Raw genomic sequence first — 16,381 nt, 5'->3', positions numbered from 1 at the left:
AGCAGTTTATCACATGCAGAGCGGAGAGGTCAGAGGTCGGGATGTCGGGTTGGACCAGGTCCTGGATGTAAGCTGGATCCATTCACAGCATGGTACGTGAGCACCATGTTTAGAACTGGATGAGCCACCGGTACCAGTGAAGAGAGCGGAAAATCTAGATGATATTCGCAATATTATGAATGACTAAACCTTAAAATAGGTAAACAGTCCATCTAATTTCCACCAATGCAGCTTTATGTTCCACGTGGTCTCTGGGGGCCTTTGGGGGCCGCGGCCCCCAGAGGAGGGAGTCCTGCACTTTGCAGAGACAGAAAGTCATTTTTTCAGGTATGTGAAGTGTGCCTCTACAATGGCCATGCTTATTAGATCCCAGTCAGGAATTCATTCAAATATAAAAAATATCACAGAATTACAGAATAAATACTACGTCATTTAAATTGCTCCAGTTTGCTTTAAAATAAATGCTCGGTAGTTTTACTGCAACAGCAAAGTATCAGAGGACATTATATGGTCTGATGTTTTTCTTTAATTCACATATAGAACCTGGTTTTATAAGAGCTTCTTTATTAAAAGGTGCATATAAAACAAAGACAGAGGCATAAATAAAGTATCCTACACAGTTAAGTGTTGGATGAACCAACCAAACGTTTGGGGAGTTTTTCGTGTGCTGATGGAGGTTTCGGACAGAGGATGTCGTATGTGTACAGACTGTAAAGCCCTCTGAGGCCGAACACACACAGTCTGTGACAACGCTGAGAATCACTCACAGTCACTGTTGACCAGGAGAGATATAATGACACACACACACTCGCCAGCTTGGTTTCCCTCCGTCATCACCTTTTTTTTTTGAACCAATATTTACATAAAAAAGAGGCAAATTTACAGTAAACCGCTGTGAAAGAGTGTAAGTGGTGCTTTGTGTTTGTAGCTTGCTGGCTCGATACTTTGAGGAACATTAGATAAACTTTAGACAAGAAACTAAACGTTGCGACAGAGTAACTGTCTGCATGTATGTGCATTTTTGAAACGCCTGTGTGTGCGTGTGCTGGTATTTGTGTGTGATGGGTAGTGACAGGCGTAGGCCCCGCCACAATAAGAGCCTCTGTAGCTGCAGCAGAGGGCAGGAAGCAGTGAGGGGGGCGGAGCCGGGTCAAACACCCTGGGAACGCCACGGGACCGCAGGGGAGAAGCGTGGGGGTTGTTTCCCACTGTCCCACGAGCACCTGAACGCACCACCTCCAACAACATCAACAACTGGGAAGTAGTAACCTAGGCGACCTCTGACCTTGTCTTACATTGGGGTTTCTCTCTTAACATGTTGTCATGTTGTCATGTTAGGCACCAACCGCCAAGTCAACTTCCTCGTATGTCTGACACATTATGGTGATAAATGTTCCTGATTAGACTGGTTCATGGAGGATCAGGTCTACACATAGACTGGTTCATGGAGGATCAGGTCTACACATAGACTGGTTCATGGAGGATCAGGTCTACACATAGACTGGTTCATGGAGGATCAGGTCTACACATAGACTGGTTCATGGAGGATCAGGTCTACACATAGACTGGTTCGTGGAGGATCAGGACTACACATAGACTGGTTCGTGGAGGATCAGGTCTACACATAGACTGGTTCGTGGAGGATCAGGTCTACACATAGACTGGTTCATGGAGGATCAGGTCTACACATAGACTGGTTCATGGAGGATCAGGTCTACACATAGACTGGTTCATGGAGGATCAGGTCTACACATAGACTGGTTCATGAAGGATCAGGTCTACACATAGACTGGTTCATGGAGGATCAGGTCTACACATAGACTGGTTCATGGAGGATCAGGTCTACACATAGACTGGTTCATGGAGGATCAGGTCTACACATAGACTGGTTCATGGAGGATCAGGTCTACACATAGAGTGGTTCATGGAGGATCAGGACTACACATAGACTGGTTCATGGAGGATCAGGTCTACACATAGACTGGTTCATGGAGGATCAGGTCTACACATAGACTGGTTGATGGAGGATCAGGTCTACACATAGACTGGTTGATGGAGGATCAGGTCTACACATAGACTGGTTCATGGAGGATCAGGTCTACACATAGACTGGTTCATGGAGGATCAGGTCTACACATAGACTGGTTCATGGAGGATCAGGACTACACATAGACTGGTTCATGGAGGATCAGGTCTACACATAGACTGGTTCATGGAGGATCAGGTCTACACATAGACTGGTTCATGGAGGATCAGGTCTACACATAGACTGGTTCATGGAGGATCAGGACTACACATAGACTGGTTCATGGAGGATCAGGTCTACACATAGACTGGTTCATGGAGGATCAGGACTACACATAGACTGGTTCATGGAGGATCAGGACTACACATAGACTGGTTCATGGAGGATCAGGTCTACACATAGACTGGTTCATGGAGGATCAGGTCTACACATAGACTGGTTGATGGAGGATCAGGACTACACATAGACTGGTTCATGGAGGATCAGGTCTACACATAGACTGGTTCATGGAGGATCAGGACTACACATAGACTGGTTGATGGAGGATCAGGTCTACACATAGACTGGTTGATGGAGGATCAGGTCTACACATAGACTGGTTCATGGAGGATCAGGTCTACACATAGACTGGTTCATGGAGGATCAGGACTACACATAGACTGGTTCATGGAGGATCAGGTCTACACATAGACTGGTTCATGGAGGATCAGGACTACACATAGACTGGTTCATGGAGGATCAGGACTACACATAGACTGGTTCATGGAGGATCAGGACTACACATAGACTGGTTCATGGAGGATCAGGACTACACATAGACTGGACAGACACACAAGCAGATAAAGTCCTGGGAGAGTTGGGGGAGTTGGATATCAGCTGACAGAGTGTGTCGTTGTGTGTACTTGTGTGTGTGTGTGGAGACTCTGAGATGGGCGAGCAGGTCTTTCCCACACCCACTCTCTCTCTCTCTCTCTCTCTCTCTCTCTCTCTCTCTCTCTCTCTCTCTCTCTCTAGAATGCCACAAAACACTCACACACACACACACACACACACACACACACACGCTGTGCGACCCCCATCGGTGGAACGTGTGTGGTCAGTGGGCCCAAAAGAACCCGGTCACGTTCCTGCAAGAGGCAGTAAAACATTATATATACACATATATGCACATATATATATATACACACACATGTGCACGTGTGCACGTGTGCGTGTTGAAGCCTCCTGAGGTGAAGCGAACAACAGCGTCTGGAGGAGAAGTGGCGCTCTCGCTCTGGAACACCGACTCTCACACCTCCTGACACAAGAGGAGCCTCCAGAGATAACAAACCTCTGGAACCGTGTGTGTGTGTGTGTGTGCGTGTGCGCGTGTGCGTGTGTGTGTGTGTGTGTGTGTGTGTGTGTGTGTCGGGGCTGATGACAGGTATGCTTCCTGTAATCTGGACTCCTGCAGGGTTTCCTTGATGTTTCCATCGTGTGTGGACGTGTCTGGAGATTAGAGGTCCAAGTCCCTCCGTCTGCTGGGAAACACTTCAGGTAGAGTGAACGGGCTCTTCAGGGATTCTCAGGGTTCTTTGGGGTCCTTCAGGGTTCTTCAGGGCTCTTCAGGGTTCTCAGGGTTCTTCAGAGAGGTGATCCCACACGATGATTCAAGAAGAACCTTTTAAGGTTGATCACCAAGGTCACTCTCCTTGACCCAGTGACGTTTCCCACAGAGGTCAAGGATAAGTGGTTAGAAAAGGATGCTTCCTTACCCAGTGCGTCCTATAGGAACACAGGTCAGGTGACAGGAAGCAAGCTGATGGTGCAGCACCTGCTGGGTCGAGTGTCCTTCATCACGACAATGGACTAATATAAAATAATATACCACATATTATTATATATAACCATAACATATGTGTGTATATTATATTATTATATATATATAATATACACACATATGTTATTATATATAACCATAATATATGTGTGTATATTATATTATTATATATATATAATATACACACATATGTTATTATATATAACCATAATATATGTGTGTATATTATATTATTATATATATATAATATACACACATATGTTATTATATATAACCATAACATATGTGTGTATATTATATTATTATATATATATAATATACACACATATGTTATTATATATAACCATAACATATGTGTGTATATTATATTATTATATATATATAATATACACACATATATTATTATATATAACCATAATATATGTGTGTGTATATAAACATAACCCTGAGGTGAGTCCAGCAGGGTAGAATCTGTTATAGAAGTAGACCTCATAGAACATGATGATGATGTTTTGACTGTTCGTGGTTTCACTCTCATGCTCGCGCGTGCACGCGGCTGGTCCACACGTGACGCGCGGTATTTATCAGCAGAGGTTTTGCACAAATCTCGCATGCAGATTGTGTTTAAGTGCATGTAGGCGGTTCCACTGTGCGTGCACGTGTCCGTGCGCGCGAGGCTCCCAGGCTCCGTGGGAAAGCTCCGGTCACAAGGCCGGTCTGGAGCCGACCCACGACCCCCTGCCGGACCCTCCCGCGGCCCCCCGCTGCCCGAGGACTCAAGTTAGGAAACGGATCCGAAAGTTCTACGTGGATTTTACAAAAACTCTTTGATCTCCTTCGATAATCATTCATATCGATCCACGCGTCCTCCCGGGCGCACGCGCCCCGCCGCCCGCGCGCCATGAAGCGGCCGCGCGAGGACCGCGCGCCGGGGACCGGTCCTCCAGGGTGAGTGCTTTTATTGTGAAAGGCATCAACATGATTTACTGCTATCATTCAAAAGTACTCACATCTCCCATCAATACAGAGAGGAAGAATGTATTCAAGTACACGCTTTACCTTTTTAAAGTACTCGATGTGCACAACGGCTGCTTTCAAATGATTTATTATCTGTTTGAGTCGACGTGAAGAGAATCTTCATTTTGGATTATCGTTGTTCATCATTGTGGAGACAATTGTTAAAGAAAGTAAAAGTACCACAAGATTGAAGTACCAGTACGCCTTGCTGATATTAATACGCAGTGAAACAGTTCCAATACTTTTCTACCAATAGGAGTTTTTTTGTACTTATTATCAAAAGCAGAGTAGTTCTACTTTGCACTTTTATATATTTTACATAGAACAAATCGCACGCTTTGCCCAAAAGCACATAACAGTACAAGTAAAGTACACAAAGTATTAAATGTGTGTAGGAGGTCAGTGGATCGTACATCGACGTTATGAGTGTCTAAGGAGACACCAGGTCCTCGAGGGGACTCCTGGTCCAGTAGGATCCTCCTTCGGGACGAGAGGGATCAGAAGTTTGGTCTTCAAACACCAAAGACGCAAATCAATTCAAATGTGTTTTTATCAAATACATTTCTGAAGTGGATATTTTGGTTCAGGCACACAAAGGCGTCCTTCATAAGATGTGCATCGCCGCCCTCGACCCCTCAAGTGATGGCGAGGAAGAGGCGCCGAGGGGTGAGTCATCAGAACCTCAGTACGGTGGCCCGGAGGGGTCAAGACCCCAGATAGAGATCATACTAGTTAAAAAGGTCACGATTGAACTCAATAAATGCTCGTCTTCATGTAGTGATGGTGAAGTGTCCTGTTGATCGTATGAAGAGACATTAATAATATAATAATAAGATCTTCTCCTCTTCTGGCTCCACGAGGTCATCGAGAAGAGGCGCAGAGACCGGATCAACAGCAGCCTGCTGGAGCTCCGCGGCCTCGTCCCCCAGCAGGTCAGTGCGAGGCCTCAGCACCAGGGGTCCCAGGGACGTCTGCCCCCCCGGCCGAGTCCTCTGACATAACGGATGTGGACTAAGGAGCGATAAACTGTGAGAGGGTCCCTTCAGAAGACAGTCTGCCCCCCAAGTCCTGGTTCTGGTTCTAGTGAGGAAAGCTCTGCTGCTGGAGGAGGAGGAGGAGGAGGAGGAGGAGCACCTGACCCCTGAACCCGCTGTGTGTCTCTTAGCTCCTCCCACTTCAACGGTCTGTCTGTCTCTGCAGGGTTCGGCTAAACTGGAGAAGGCTGAGATCTTGCAGATGACTGTGGACCATCTGAAGGTGCTGCAGGCCACCGGAGGGAAAGGTACCAGGGGAGGAACCAGACCTCCTCACAGCTCCTTAAATGATCTCCAGGAGAACAACACGCCTTCTCCTCGGCGACAAACTCATTTCATCTGTGAAGTAACACGCAGTTACGCACATTGTCTTGATGTGTTATATTCTTACATTATGTAACGTTCAAACATTTACTTAAGTGTTCATTTGACGATGTGCTTAATTCATTTTATATCTATTTCATATTCACGTGAAAACAGCTGGATTTAAGTTTTCAAGCTTCAAATTCAGACAATTTGTCGTCGCCATCTTGTTTTTATCAAGCGGTCAACAGGAAGTGACCATATAAGGTCGTAGAGAAGCTGTGACAGCCCCCCCCCCTCCTGTCCAGCAGGTCACGTGGACGCCCGTCCTCTGGCCCTGGACTTCCTGTCTGTGGGGTTCAGGGAGTGCGTGACGGAGGTCTCCCGCTACCTGAGCGCCGTGGAGGGCGTGGCCTCGGGCGACCCTCTGCGCTGCCGCCTCATCTCCCATCTGGCCTACTGCTGCTCGCAGCGGGACGCCGCCGCACTCGCCATCGCCTCCCGTTTTCCACTTCAGCAGGACCACCCGCTGCCCCACCCCGTCCACCCCGTCCACCCCGTCCACTGGGCGTTTGGACCTCTACTGTCCTACACGCCGAGCGCTTCTCCCGTGTCCCCCGACTCCGGCGGGGGACGAGCCCCCCAGAGGCCGGGGGAGTTGGTACAGCGGGTGGCCTCCTCCTTCTCCACCCAAGCAGACTCCACCTCCTCACCTCCCTCGTCCCTCACGCTGCCATGCGCCCCTCTGTCAGCCCCCCTCCTCCACGGGGGTTACCCCATCATCCCTCCCTGCTCCTCCTCCTCCTCCTCCTCCTCCTCCTCCTCCTCTCTCAGCAGCAAACCCTTCAGACCGTGGGGAGCCGAGGTCGGAGCTTTCTGACGCCCTTTGACCTCCAGTCAAGTTTAAACTGCCTTTACATTTTTAATTTGTACCAATATTCTCTGAAGTGTTTCACAAAGTTCAACTGGTTCTTCTCTGAGATTTAAAACCTGTTTCACTGGAAACTGTTGTGAAAGTAAGAAGCTGAACGAACAACGAGGAAGAAACTGAGTATTTAACGTTTGGTGTGTTCCATCTTTTTGTCTTCATCTCTTGTTCATTAATCCGCCACAGAAATTAGTCCCAACGTGAGCCACCCCCCCGTCCTCAGTGGGACCCGATGAGACAGACCCCAGAGACTGAAGAACCCCCTTTAAAACCTTTGGACAGGATCCCATGTCCAACCGGACGGAGGAGACCAGTACAAGTCCCCCTTTCTCCCTGGTTCTAACTGCTTCTTACTGGTTCTTATTGGTTCTAACTGTTTTTTAATGGTTCTTACTGGTTCTTATTGGTTCTAACTGTTTTTTAATGGTTCTTACTGGTTCTTATTGGTTCTAACTGTTTTTTAATGGTTCTTACTGGTTCTTATTGGTTCTAACAGGATTTTAATGGTTATTATTGGTTCTAACTTCTTCTTACTGGTTCTTATTGGTTCTAACTGGTTTTTAATGGTTCTTACTGGTTCTTATTGGTTCTAACTGGTTTTTAATGGTTATTATTGGTTCTAACTGCTTCTTACTGGTTCTTATTGGTTCTAACTGGTTTTTAATGGTTATTATTGGTTCTAGCTGGTTCTTACTGGTTCTTATTGGTTCTAGCTGGTTCTTACTGGCTAAAGGGGGTCATGTTGGGACTCTGATCCCAATGAATATCTTCCCACGCGTTTGCGGGTAAAACTGTCACTGTGCTTTTTCACGAATAAAAACCTCTTAACAATTCTACTGTTGTCATGGAAACGGCGCCGGTGGTCACATTTCAATGTACCTTTTGTGAGGGAAGTAGTTAGCTAGTATCTGGACAATGCTAAGCTACATACGCTACATTGCTACGTCACTTTGTTCCCTCGCCTTGGATGTATATTACATATTATATACCACAAGTTTGTGTGTGAGGGAAACTTAAAGCATCGCAATGCAATCTGGGAAATATCAGGAGTCACTGCAGAACAGCTAGAAAATCACACACGTGTTCAATCACATTTATCCAACACGTAAAGTTACCAGGACACGTGAAAGAAACTTGAATCAATAAAATATTCACAAATCTTTGTGACGTCATCGATGACGAGCGTTTTATTAATTCTGTCAGTAACCGACGATCCGCCGTTCGACTGAATGAAATATCTCCACTCAGCAGACGACACCGTCGAGAGGTCGTCACGGCAACAGGAGAGAGACCATGTTGTTGGGACTCAGGATCTCGATCCAGTAGCCGTCGGGATCCTGGATGAAGGCCAGGTCCTTCATCTTGCCTGTGAGGAAGCCAAGAAGTTAAGTGAAGGCCCAGAACCTGCTGAGCCTCAGTGCCTCGGCTACTGAAGAAACCCAGATACATCCGCCGCTTGAAATAGTCCTCCTCCACCTCGAGGGTAACCTCAGCGACTCACCGGCTGCGGGTTTCTTGAGGAACTTCACTCCTCGTCTCTCAAAGACTTTGCAGGCGGCGTAAACGTCAGGGACCGCGACACCGATGTGACCTTCAACGAGACGGAAAGGTCACTAGACACAGAATGAATAGTGGGGTCACAGGCAGAAAGGTACCCAGAAGAAATCTACAGGAAGTTCTCACCGAATCCTTTGGGCTGGTCGTTCCCGTTGTGGTACGAAAGACTTTCATCTGACTCCGAGCCCCAGTTACTGACCGGAGGAGAGAAGCATCCATTATTCATTCACTCAGACCCAGCAGGTCTCATCACTGGAGAGAAGAGGTTCAGGTTAGGGGGGGGTCAAGGTTTGCCTCACATACTGTGTGAGCTCTATGGTGGCCCGGCGGGAGAAGGTCCAGGCCGTCCTCTCTTTGATGTCTGCCGGGACGTCCGACTTGTCCTCGTAACCCAGGAAGTACAGTGTGAAGCGCATCGAAGGGAAGTCGATCTTCTGCAGCAAGCTGGGGGGCCACATGAGGAGAACCGGTCAGAGGTCTGATGGTCCTCATTGATGTTCTGAGAGATGATGATCAACTCACGTCATGCCCAGAACTCCGGTGTAGAACTCCAGAGACCGGGCCGGGTCCTTGACCCTCAGCATGGTCTGCTGCAGCATGTAGTCCTGCTGGGACAGAAGGTCATCAAGCCCAAGAACCTTTACTACAGGGACAAGAAGTCACCGAGACCATGAACCTTTACCACAGGGACAAGAAGTCACCGAGACCATGAACCTTTACTACAGGGACAAGAAGTCACCGAGACCATGAACCTTTACCACAGGGACAAGAAGTCACAGAGACCATGAACCTTTACTACAGGGACAAGAAGTCACAGAGACCATGAACCTTTACTACAGGGACAAGAAGTCACAGAGACCATGAACCTTTACTACAGGGACAAGAAGTCACAGAGACCATGAACCTTTACTACAGGGACAAGAAGTCACAGAGACCATGAACCTTTACTACAGGGACAAGAAGTCACAGAGACCATGAACCTTTACTACAGGGACAAGAAGTCACCGAGACCATGAACCTTTACCACAGGGACAAGAAGTCACAGAGACCATGAACCTTTACTACAGGGACAAGAAGTCACCGAGACCATGACGCTTTACTACAAGAGGTCCGTTTTATTAATATGCAACAAAGAATCACTCAATAAAGAAAGTTAAATCTGATTTGGTCTGATTATTACTACAAAGCTCACAGGTTCAGGCCTGAGAGGGTTAACAGCTCCCAGGTAACATGAGGCCTGCAGGTGTGAAGGGACCAGCATTGGAGTCCACACAGCTGGACGAAAGAGGATAATGGCAGACATGGATCCAGTAGAAACCAGTCAGACTGGACCCCCACCTGGGTGATGGGCTCTCCGTCTCTGCAAGCAGCCGCCACGGCTTCGTCCGTCAGTCCTTCTCCTCCTTCGTGCTCCATGGCTCTGAGCCCGCCGAGGAGCACCTTCCGGTTCTCCTTCTTCACGCTGCCTTCAGGTGCTGCTGGGACGTTAGAATACCACACCCGAATGGATTTGATCTATTTTTGATATTTAAACTTTTTATTTTAGCAGTTTGAGGCTCCACAATTAAATTGAATATTATTTTACCACCTGTTCTCATTAAAATGTCAGCATTTAATGATTATCATTATATCATCATTATGATCAATATTACAAAGAAATAAGCTTAGTTTGAATGAATTGTTTTTTGTTTAATTTTTTAATGTTTTTATAATGGTGGCTTTGCTCAAACACAACAAAAGTCTTTGTGTTTGCATGTGTAATTATACACACACACACACAGACTTTCAATAAGTAAAACTTTACGTTCTGATTTGTGTGTTGAAACGAGGTAAAAGTTTTCATTCTAAAACTGAATGAATTTATGGCTGAATGAAAATAGCATGTATTGTCACTTGTAACCACATTAGGGTAAGAATATTTAATATTCAAGAGAAACTCATTTAAATGTTTATTGGCAGGAATGCTCAACATATTTGTTGATACAACTGAAAGTTGAATTTGAAGCCAGTTCAGACAGAACTTGAAGGCAGCACGGAGGGTCAGAAACCCCCCCCGCCCCCCGCAGGGTAAATGAACCGCTGCAGACTCCTCGTCTAATGTCGCCTCTCTGTCTGCGCGTGAAGCTCGTTGTTTGGAACCCGGATGGAATCTGTAGGCTGTCGGACGAGTGGGCGGAGCTACAGGTCTGAACAGGTAGAGCCATTTGCAGGGCGACGCCCCCACTGATCCTCGTGAGCTCAGGTGACTCGTGGTTGTCAGTCAGACAGAGTGTGACTCCCCCTGGTGGCCGCTTTGAGAACTACTTTCATTTGGCCAGAAGCAACAACATGAAATTGCTTTTCCTTTTCTAGAACGCAGCAAATACAACAAATATTAGACACAAGAGAAAACAATGTAATCGATTAAAACATGAAATAAAGAACGTTCAGATCAAATAACTTTAATAAATTCCATCTCCTCTATTTAAGCACATCTCATTTTTGTCCATCAACTCTCAATCTGAAAGCCAGCAAAAAAAACAGCAGAATAACAATTACATGTTTTTTAATTGAATGACTGACACGGTTAAGCCCCGCCTCCCGCTCATCTCTTCGCTGCCTTGCGGTTCTCCAGAAGAAGAACCATCATGCGGCTCTTGAGTGACGGCAGCTTGGCGCCGTAGTTCTCCTGCAGCGCCGAGGCCAGCGAGCGCCGGAGGCCCCCCAGGCTCAGCGGGAGGGCGCCATGCGGCACGTTGAGCAGGGCGTGGAAGAAGTCCTGCCACAGGTCGGCGTGGGGCTTCCTGCAGGTGGATCAGTTGTCATGACAACCCTCATCACTTCAGGGGTTTCAACGTCGCCATCCCATTAGCTAGCTCGCTAATTCCGGTGGTCAGCTTTCACGGAACACAGAGACAGTAACACGCCGCATGCACGGCTGGACTACGCTGCTTTAGCGAGAGGCCCCTTCAGCTAGCTTATGCCGAGTTAGCTCGGCGGCTGATTGCTAAGGTGCTAATTTCTTCTCTGCGTTGACAAAATACGGTGCAAACATTTGTGACCGTGAGTTGACACGCGAGGCTGTGAAATGTGTTTGTGCTAACGATTAGCATCAGCACTGGAGTTTAGTTGCTCTTTAAGCTCAAGGACTCAAACTACCAACCCCGGATAAGCGAATCAAATGGATGCAACCACGTCTGCTGGCGTTCCCTTTTCTCAAAGGATCATATGATATAAATATTGAATAAGTCTGTAAGTACTCGACCATAAAGAACAACGTGAACGTACCTCCTGAAGACGCCGTTGGTCCTCCACACGCCGCACTCAGTGGTGACCTGCATGTACGACCCGAACAGCATGCAGTACACGGTCGCCGCTATCCCAAAATAATCCGTCTACACACACACACACACACACACACACACACACACACACACACACACACACACACACACACGATGACCTGGGGTGCTCTGTACATACATCATAGTCCACATCAACGGGTCGGTCCTCACCTGGTAGCTCCAGGGCTTCCCGCTGAGCATCTCGGTGCACTGGAAGCCTGACGTCAGGCACCTGGCGGTGAAAGCAGTGCCTTCTGGGAAAAGCTCCATGTCAATGCTCTGGCCGAGGTCGATGAGGTGCAGACCGTGGTCCACGTTCTCCGGCTCAAAGCACCTGTTGTCGAGGAACCTGTGGACACAAGGGGCAGCGATGAAGACGACGGCCCCAGCGGCTTCAGGTGGTTCTGCGGTGGTTGCCGACGGTTACCGCTCTCCAAGCAGCAGGTTGTCAGGTTTGATGTCGCCGTGGATGATGTGGACGGCGTGCAGCTGCTCCACCATGTGCAGGATGCAGACGGTGAAGTACATGACGAGGGGCGGCGGCATGGCCTTTTCGCTCAGCGTCTTGTACATGTTCACCACGTTCTGACGGGCGGAACAAAAACAGAGAACGTCAGAGACGCATCCCAACCCGCTGAGAAGATGGCGGCGGCGCCCGACGTACCAGCAGGGTGCCGTGACCGTGGAGCTCGCCCTGCAGCACGCTGCCATTGAGGAAGAAGTGGGCGGAGCGGATGGTGCTGAACAGGTGACGGACATCCGGCCGCAGGCGAGCGTCCAGCTGCGTGGTCACGTAAAACTCCCAGGGATTGGCCGGCTTCTGGACCTGAAGCCACGGTAACAGGGAGAGGGAGGGGCTCAGATCGCGTTCCAGGGATTGTGTTTTCACAGATTTAAAGCAAATCATTCAAACTACCCTTTACAGATTACACCTGAACACATCACAATGTTCTCATGTTCACCGAGCAGAGCCTGAACGCATCGCAGTGTAACTGAAGCGAACCGCCACTGAGCGGCCGTTAGCCGTGCTGCTAACGCTACTAGCTCCTCCTGCTATTGTTTTAAACACCGATTGGTTGTTTACGATGTCACATGATCAGACGAGAGAAGCATCTCTGATTACAGAATGTTGGAGGGGAAAACATCATATTAACAATGGACCGATCAGGGATCAATAACTGTTGGTTACATCATGCAGTTGGAGGAGAGTAGACCTCACCTTGAGCACCGTCCGGTTGGAGGTCACGGGGTCGGTCGCCTGGTAAACTGTAGCGAACGCTCCTTTTCCGAGGACGCAGTCGACTCGCAGTGACGCGTTTCCTGTCGTGAAGAATTGGAAACGATTGCAGTGTTAACGAGGGACAGTTAAAGGGTCTTTATGCTAAGCTAGGCTAACACCCTCCCGACCCTCACCGATGCTGATGCTGGTCTTGGGGGCGATGTTGGGGACTTTGCACTGCCAGCGGATGCAGTGGGGGTGTGTGTCGAGAGGCGGAGTCAGGGACGCCATCAGACGGGCCATCAGCTCCTCGTCCCAGGGGTCCGACACCAGATGGACCGCAGCCGCCCCCCCAGCCGTGTCCATGGGCACGTCGGCAGCGCCCGGACTGTTCATGAGTTCGTCCTCGATGGCGAACTGCGGGTGCGCCGGGCTCATGGGCACGTCGGCACAGAGCTGCGTCTGGAGGCGGGGCCTTGGGGAGGAGTCCCGGTCTGGCTCGGCCCGGCGCTCGGGGCTCCAGACGAAGCCCTCTGGGCTCATGGGGACGTTGCCGGCGTCGCCCCCCCGCGCCCTTGCAGGACTGACCGGTTTGTCCGAGTCCTCCATGACAGTGAATGGCTCCGCCCCCAGCTGCTGGGGGGGAGGAGCGGCCTGCTCGGGGCTCGTGTACACGTCCCAGCCGGCGGCCGAGGAGGAGTCAACGGGACACAGGGTCTGGTCCCTGAAGGACAGCACGGCGGGAGGCGGCGGCTGCACCATGGAGATGGAAGAGGAGGCGCAGTGGGGTGGCGGGGTGAGGCCTTCGCCGACAATGGTGCCGTGTGCAGCGGAGGAGGAAGGGGGGGGCGGACCGAAGGCCACGTCGCTGGAGGGACTCTGCTCCATGATGGGGCTGAAACCACACGATGACATCATCACACGGCGCCATCTTCATCCACCCCCATAAAATACTCCCATCATGCTCCTTGTTTTATTCAAAACCCAAAGACCAGAAACACGGACGCTGACGTTCAAGTAAAAATAAGTCAAATGTATTTCTTATCCAAACTGGCGCCTGTGAGTTTAACCTTTGACCTTTAGACCCAAGAACAGCTCACCTGAGTTTCTTTGGCTGCCGTCTGGTGAAAGCTTCGTCCTCCCCGTCTCCACAAACGTTCTCTGCAGGACAGAAACATCTGGATCAGACGTGATCCTCATGGTTCAATAATATAAAATGAAAAAGAATATAAAAACAATGTATTATTTACTATGACGTAGATTTACAACGGCGCCGTTTTTTAAAAACATCTCAGCTAAAAACTCTGGATCATTATAAACAAAGTGACGTGTGAAGACCATATGCATGAACTATGAACAATGTCGTGGGGTAGAGAGGGTGCGCTGGGAACCGCAAGGTTGGTGGTTCGAGTCCCGGCTGCCCCATGTCCCATGTCGAAGTGTCCCTGAGCAAGACGCCTGACCCCTAATTGCTCCCCGCTTTGGATAAAAAGGGTCGGCTAAATGAGCTGTAATGTAACTAGATTTGTATTTGATGCGAGGAAGAGAGGACGGCGTGTGCTCACCCTGCTCCCCCTCACAGAAGGAGAAGGAGGCCTTGTGGGTGGAGGGGGTGGAGACAAACCGGGCGAGCATGTTGAAGTCGTCGGTGGTGTTGGGGCACGCTGCCAGCGAGCAGAGGGAGTTGTAGCGAGCGCCCCACATGGTGCTCTCATCGGGGGGGGGCTCCGGGGGCTCCTGAGCAAACAGCATGTTCAGAGAATGTGTGTTCACATTATCAGAGACGGTCTGTCGTCCATGTGCACCATGAATGAACACCAGAATAAAGGACGTGCGGCGTCCCGTCTTCGTACTCACGCTGGGTCTGGTGGGGGCGGGGATCTCCAGCAGAGCTCTGATTGGCTTAGACTTCTCCGGCGGCGCGGCCCTGAAGGGACAAAATAACAGGAACGCTCAGGGCTCATCTCGCCTCACCGACGTAAACGGGGCACTCGTCTCGCTTACCCGCCGCTGTCCTCGTCCTGAAAAACCATGAACGGAGCCGCTGGGACGCCTGTGTCCGAGACAAGATGATGTCACAATGATGTCATCATACAACGGGATGAAGTCAAAAGAAAGAACGGCTGAATGTGTCTTTGTCTCTGGATGAGTGAGTGAGAGCGACTCGCTGTGCTCACATTATTACAACATTCAAATGTTCAAACATGGCAGCTTTGTTAGTTAATCTGGATGTTCACCTTCATCGTGCTCAACACGGCTGCGGGATTAGAAATTAGGTAAATAAAGAATCAATAATGACATTTGAATAAAATAAATAAATCCTTTGACGGGACATAAAAATACACAGCAGTTAAACTTGTTTCTGCTTCAGAACAAGCTCCTAATTGAGAAACGCGACTAAAATAAAACTTTTGGTCACCGTCGCCATGGTGACCGGGATCAAACTCCCGACCGGCGGTCCGGGGTGGCGCCGCGCCGCCGGGCGGGTCCTCCAGGAGCGTGGACGCCTGGAACATGTCCATGATCACACCTGGGTCCAAAGCAGCAAACAGGAAGTCAGTTAACAACACACACACACACACACACACACACACACACACACACACACACACACACACACACACACACACACACACACACACACACACACACACACACTGTCAGTCAGAAAACTCTCATTATCACTGAATGTTCTACTGTTACAGTAATAAAAAAGAATAAGGAAACTAAACGTTGTATTTGTATTGTCCTTATGAATTTTAGTGATGCAGTTGGTAACTTCTCTAATAATAATAATAATAATGTGAAAACATCAGGATGTTAGCACTGCTGCTAACGCTACTAGCTCTCCTCCCGTTGATCTCAACGCTGAACGGACACTAATACAAGCCGGCGTCTCACCCAGAGCCTCTCGCGTGTTGACGGTGGGAGACGGCAGCACTCTGGAGGGCGTGGCCTGAACGAAGCCCAGCGAGGTGTTGGGAGTGATGTGAGACAGGTTGGCCGTCCCGCCCTGCGACACTGAGACAGGGAGACAGAGGGTGAGGGGAGAGAGACGGAGGACGAGAGACAGAGACAGAGGAAGACAGCTTCCCCTCCTCACCGTTAAGCTTCTCCTCCTGGACGGCGTCCCTGAGAAAGATTCAGATGTTGTT

General features: G+C 49.1%; 3 protein-coding genes across 6 annotated transcripts in view; 1 reads left to right on the top strand and 2 right to left on the bottom strand.

Moving 5' to 3' along the window:
• The first annotated feature begins 4,408 nt into the window (after positions 1-4,408).
• On the top strand, positions 4,409-7,961 carry hey2 (hes-related family bHLH transcription factor with YRPW motif 2). 2 transcript variants are annotated; one of them, XM_040160900.2, is made up of 5 exons: positions 4,409-4,793; positions 5,450-5,528; positions 5,723-5,794; positions 6,063-6,144; positions 6,511-7,961. In XM_040160900.2, the coding sequence occupies exons 1-5, from the start codon at positions 4,747-4,749 to the stop codon at positions 7,077-7,079; spliced, it is 849 nt and encodes a 282-aa protein (XP_040016834.2). In that variant the 5' UTR covers positions 4,409-4,746; the 3' UTR covers positions 7,080-7,961. The 2 variants fall into 2 exon arrangements, with proteins under 2 accessions (XP_040016834.2, XP_040016833.2); XM_040160899.2 differs by having other exon boundaries at positions 4,505-4,793; positions 6,508-7,961.
• A 326-nt stretch (positions 7,962-8,287) lies between these two features.
• LOC120808205 (lactoylglutathione lyase) lies at positions 8,288-10,627 on the bottom strand. Its single transcript, XM_040160901.2, has 6 exons — positions 10,023-10,627; positions 9,207-9,289; positions 8,988-9,128; positions 8,811-8,878; positions 8,629-8,718; positions 8,288-8,493 (listed from the first exon to the last, which is right to left on the bottom strand). The coding sequence occupies exons 1-6, from the start codon at positions 10,098-10,100 to the stop codon at positions 8,399-8,401; spliced, it is 555 nt and encodes a 184-aa protein (XP_040016835.1). The 5' UTR covers positions 10,101-10,627; the 3' UTR covers positions 8,288-8,398.
• Positions 10,621-16,381, bottom strand: part of bub1 (BUB1 mitotic checkpoint serine/threonine kinase) — a 9,978-nt gene continuing 4,217 nt past the window's right edge. For 2 of the 3 annotated variants that reach the window (XM_078093811.1, XM_078093813.1), the window contains exons 11-24: positions 16,330-16,358; positions 16,128-16,247; positions 15,646-15,756; positions 15,231-15,279; positions 15,084-15,153; positions 14,792-14,963; positions 14,327-14,387; positions 13,421-14,121; positions 13,227-13,327; positions 12,672-12,833; positions 12,435-12,592; positions 12,179-12,356; positions 11,952-12,058; positions 11,110-11,467 (exon numbers count right to left, since the gene is read on the bottom strand). In XM_078093811.1, the coding sequence (XP_077949937.1) occupies positions 11,269-11,467; positions 11,952-12,058; positions 12,179-12,356; positions 12,435-12,592; positions 12,672-12,833; positions 13,227-13,327; positions 13,421-14,121; positions 14,327-14,387; positions 14,792-14,963; positions 15,084-15,153; positions 15,231-15,279; positions 15,646-15,756; positions 16,128-16,247; positions 16,330-16,358 (2,218 nt within the window). In that variant the 3' untranslated portion in view covers positions 11,110-11,268. Of the gene's footprint in view, positions 11,033-11,109; positions 11,468-11,951; positions 12,059-12,178; positions 12,357-12,434; positions 12,593-12,671; positions 12,834-13,226; positions 13,328-13,420; positions 14,122-14,326; positions 14,388-14,791; positions 14,964-15,083; positions 15,154-15,230; positions 15,280-15,645; positions 15,757-16,127; positions 16,248-16,329; positions 16,359-16,381 lie in introns of those variants that run through there. The other variant, XM_078093812.1, reaches the window with a different exon arrangement.

This window comes from Gasterosteus aculeatus, chromosome 18 (assembly GCF_964276395.1).
Source record: "Gasterosteus aculeatus chromosome 18, fGasAcu3.hap1.1, whole genome shotgun sequence".
Classification (NCBI taxonomy): Eukaryota; Metazoa; Chordata; class Actinopteri; order Perciformes; family Gasterosteidae; genus Gasterosteus; species Gasterosteus aculeatus.
This window is presented reverse-complemented; position numbering and strand designations above follow the sequence as displayed.

Coding starts and splice junctions, on each gene's coding strand:
- LOC120808205 (XM_040160901.2), bottom strand. CDS start 10,100: ATGGAGCACGAAGGAGGAGAAGGACTGACGGACGAAGCCGTGGCGGCT. Junction 9,129..9,206: donor ACCGGAGTTCTGGGCATGAC/GTGAGTTGATCA, acceptor GTGGCCCCCCAG/CTTGCTGCAGAAGATCGACT. Junction 8,879..8,987: donor GCCACCATAGAGCTCACACA/GTATGTGAGGCA, acceptor TCCTCCGGTCAG/TAACTGGGGCTCGGAGTCAG.
- hey2 (XM_040160899.2), top strand. CDS start 4,747: ATGAAGCGGCCGCGCGAGGACCGCGCGCCGGGGACCGGTCCTCCAGG. Junction 4,794..5,449: donor CCGGGGACCGGTCCTCCAGG/GTGAGTGCTTTT, acceptor ATTTTGGTTCAG/GCACACAAAGGCGTCCTTCA. Junction 5,529..5,722: donor CGAGGAAGAGGCGCCGAGGG/GTGAGTCATCAG, acceptor TGGCTCCACGAG/GTCATCGAGAAGAGGCGCAG.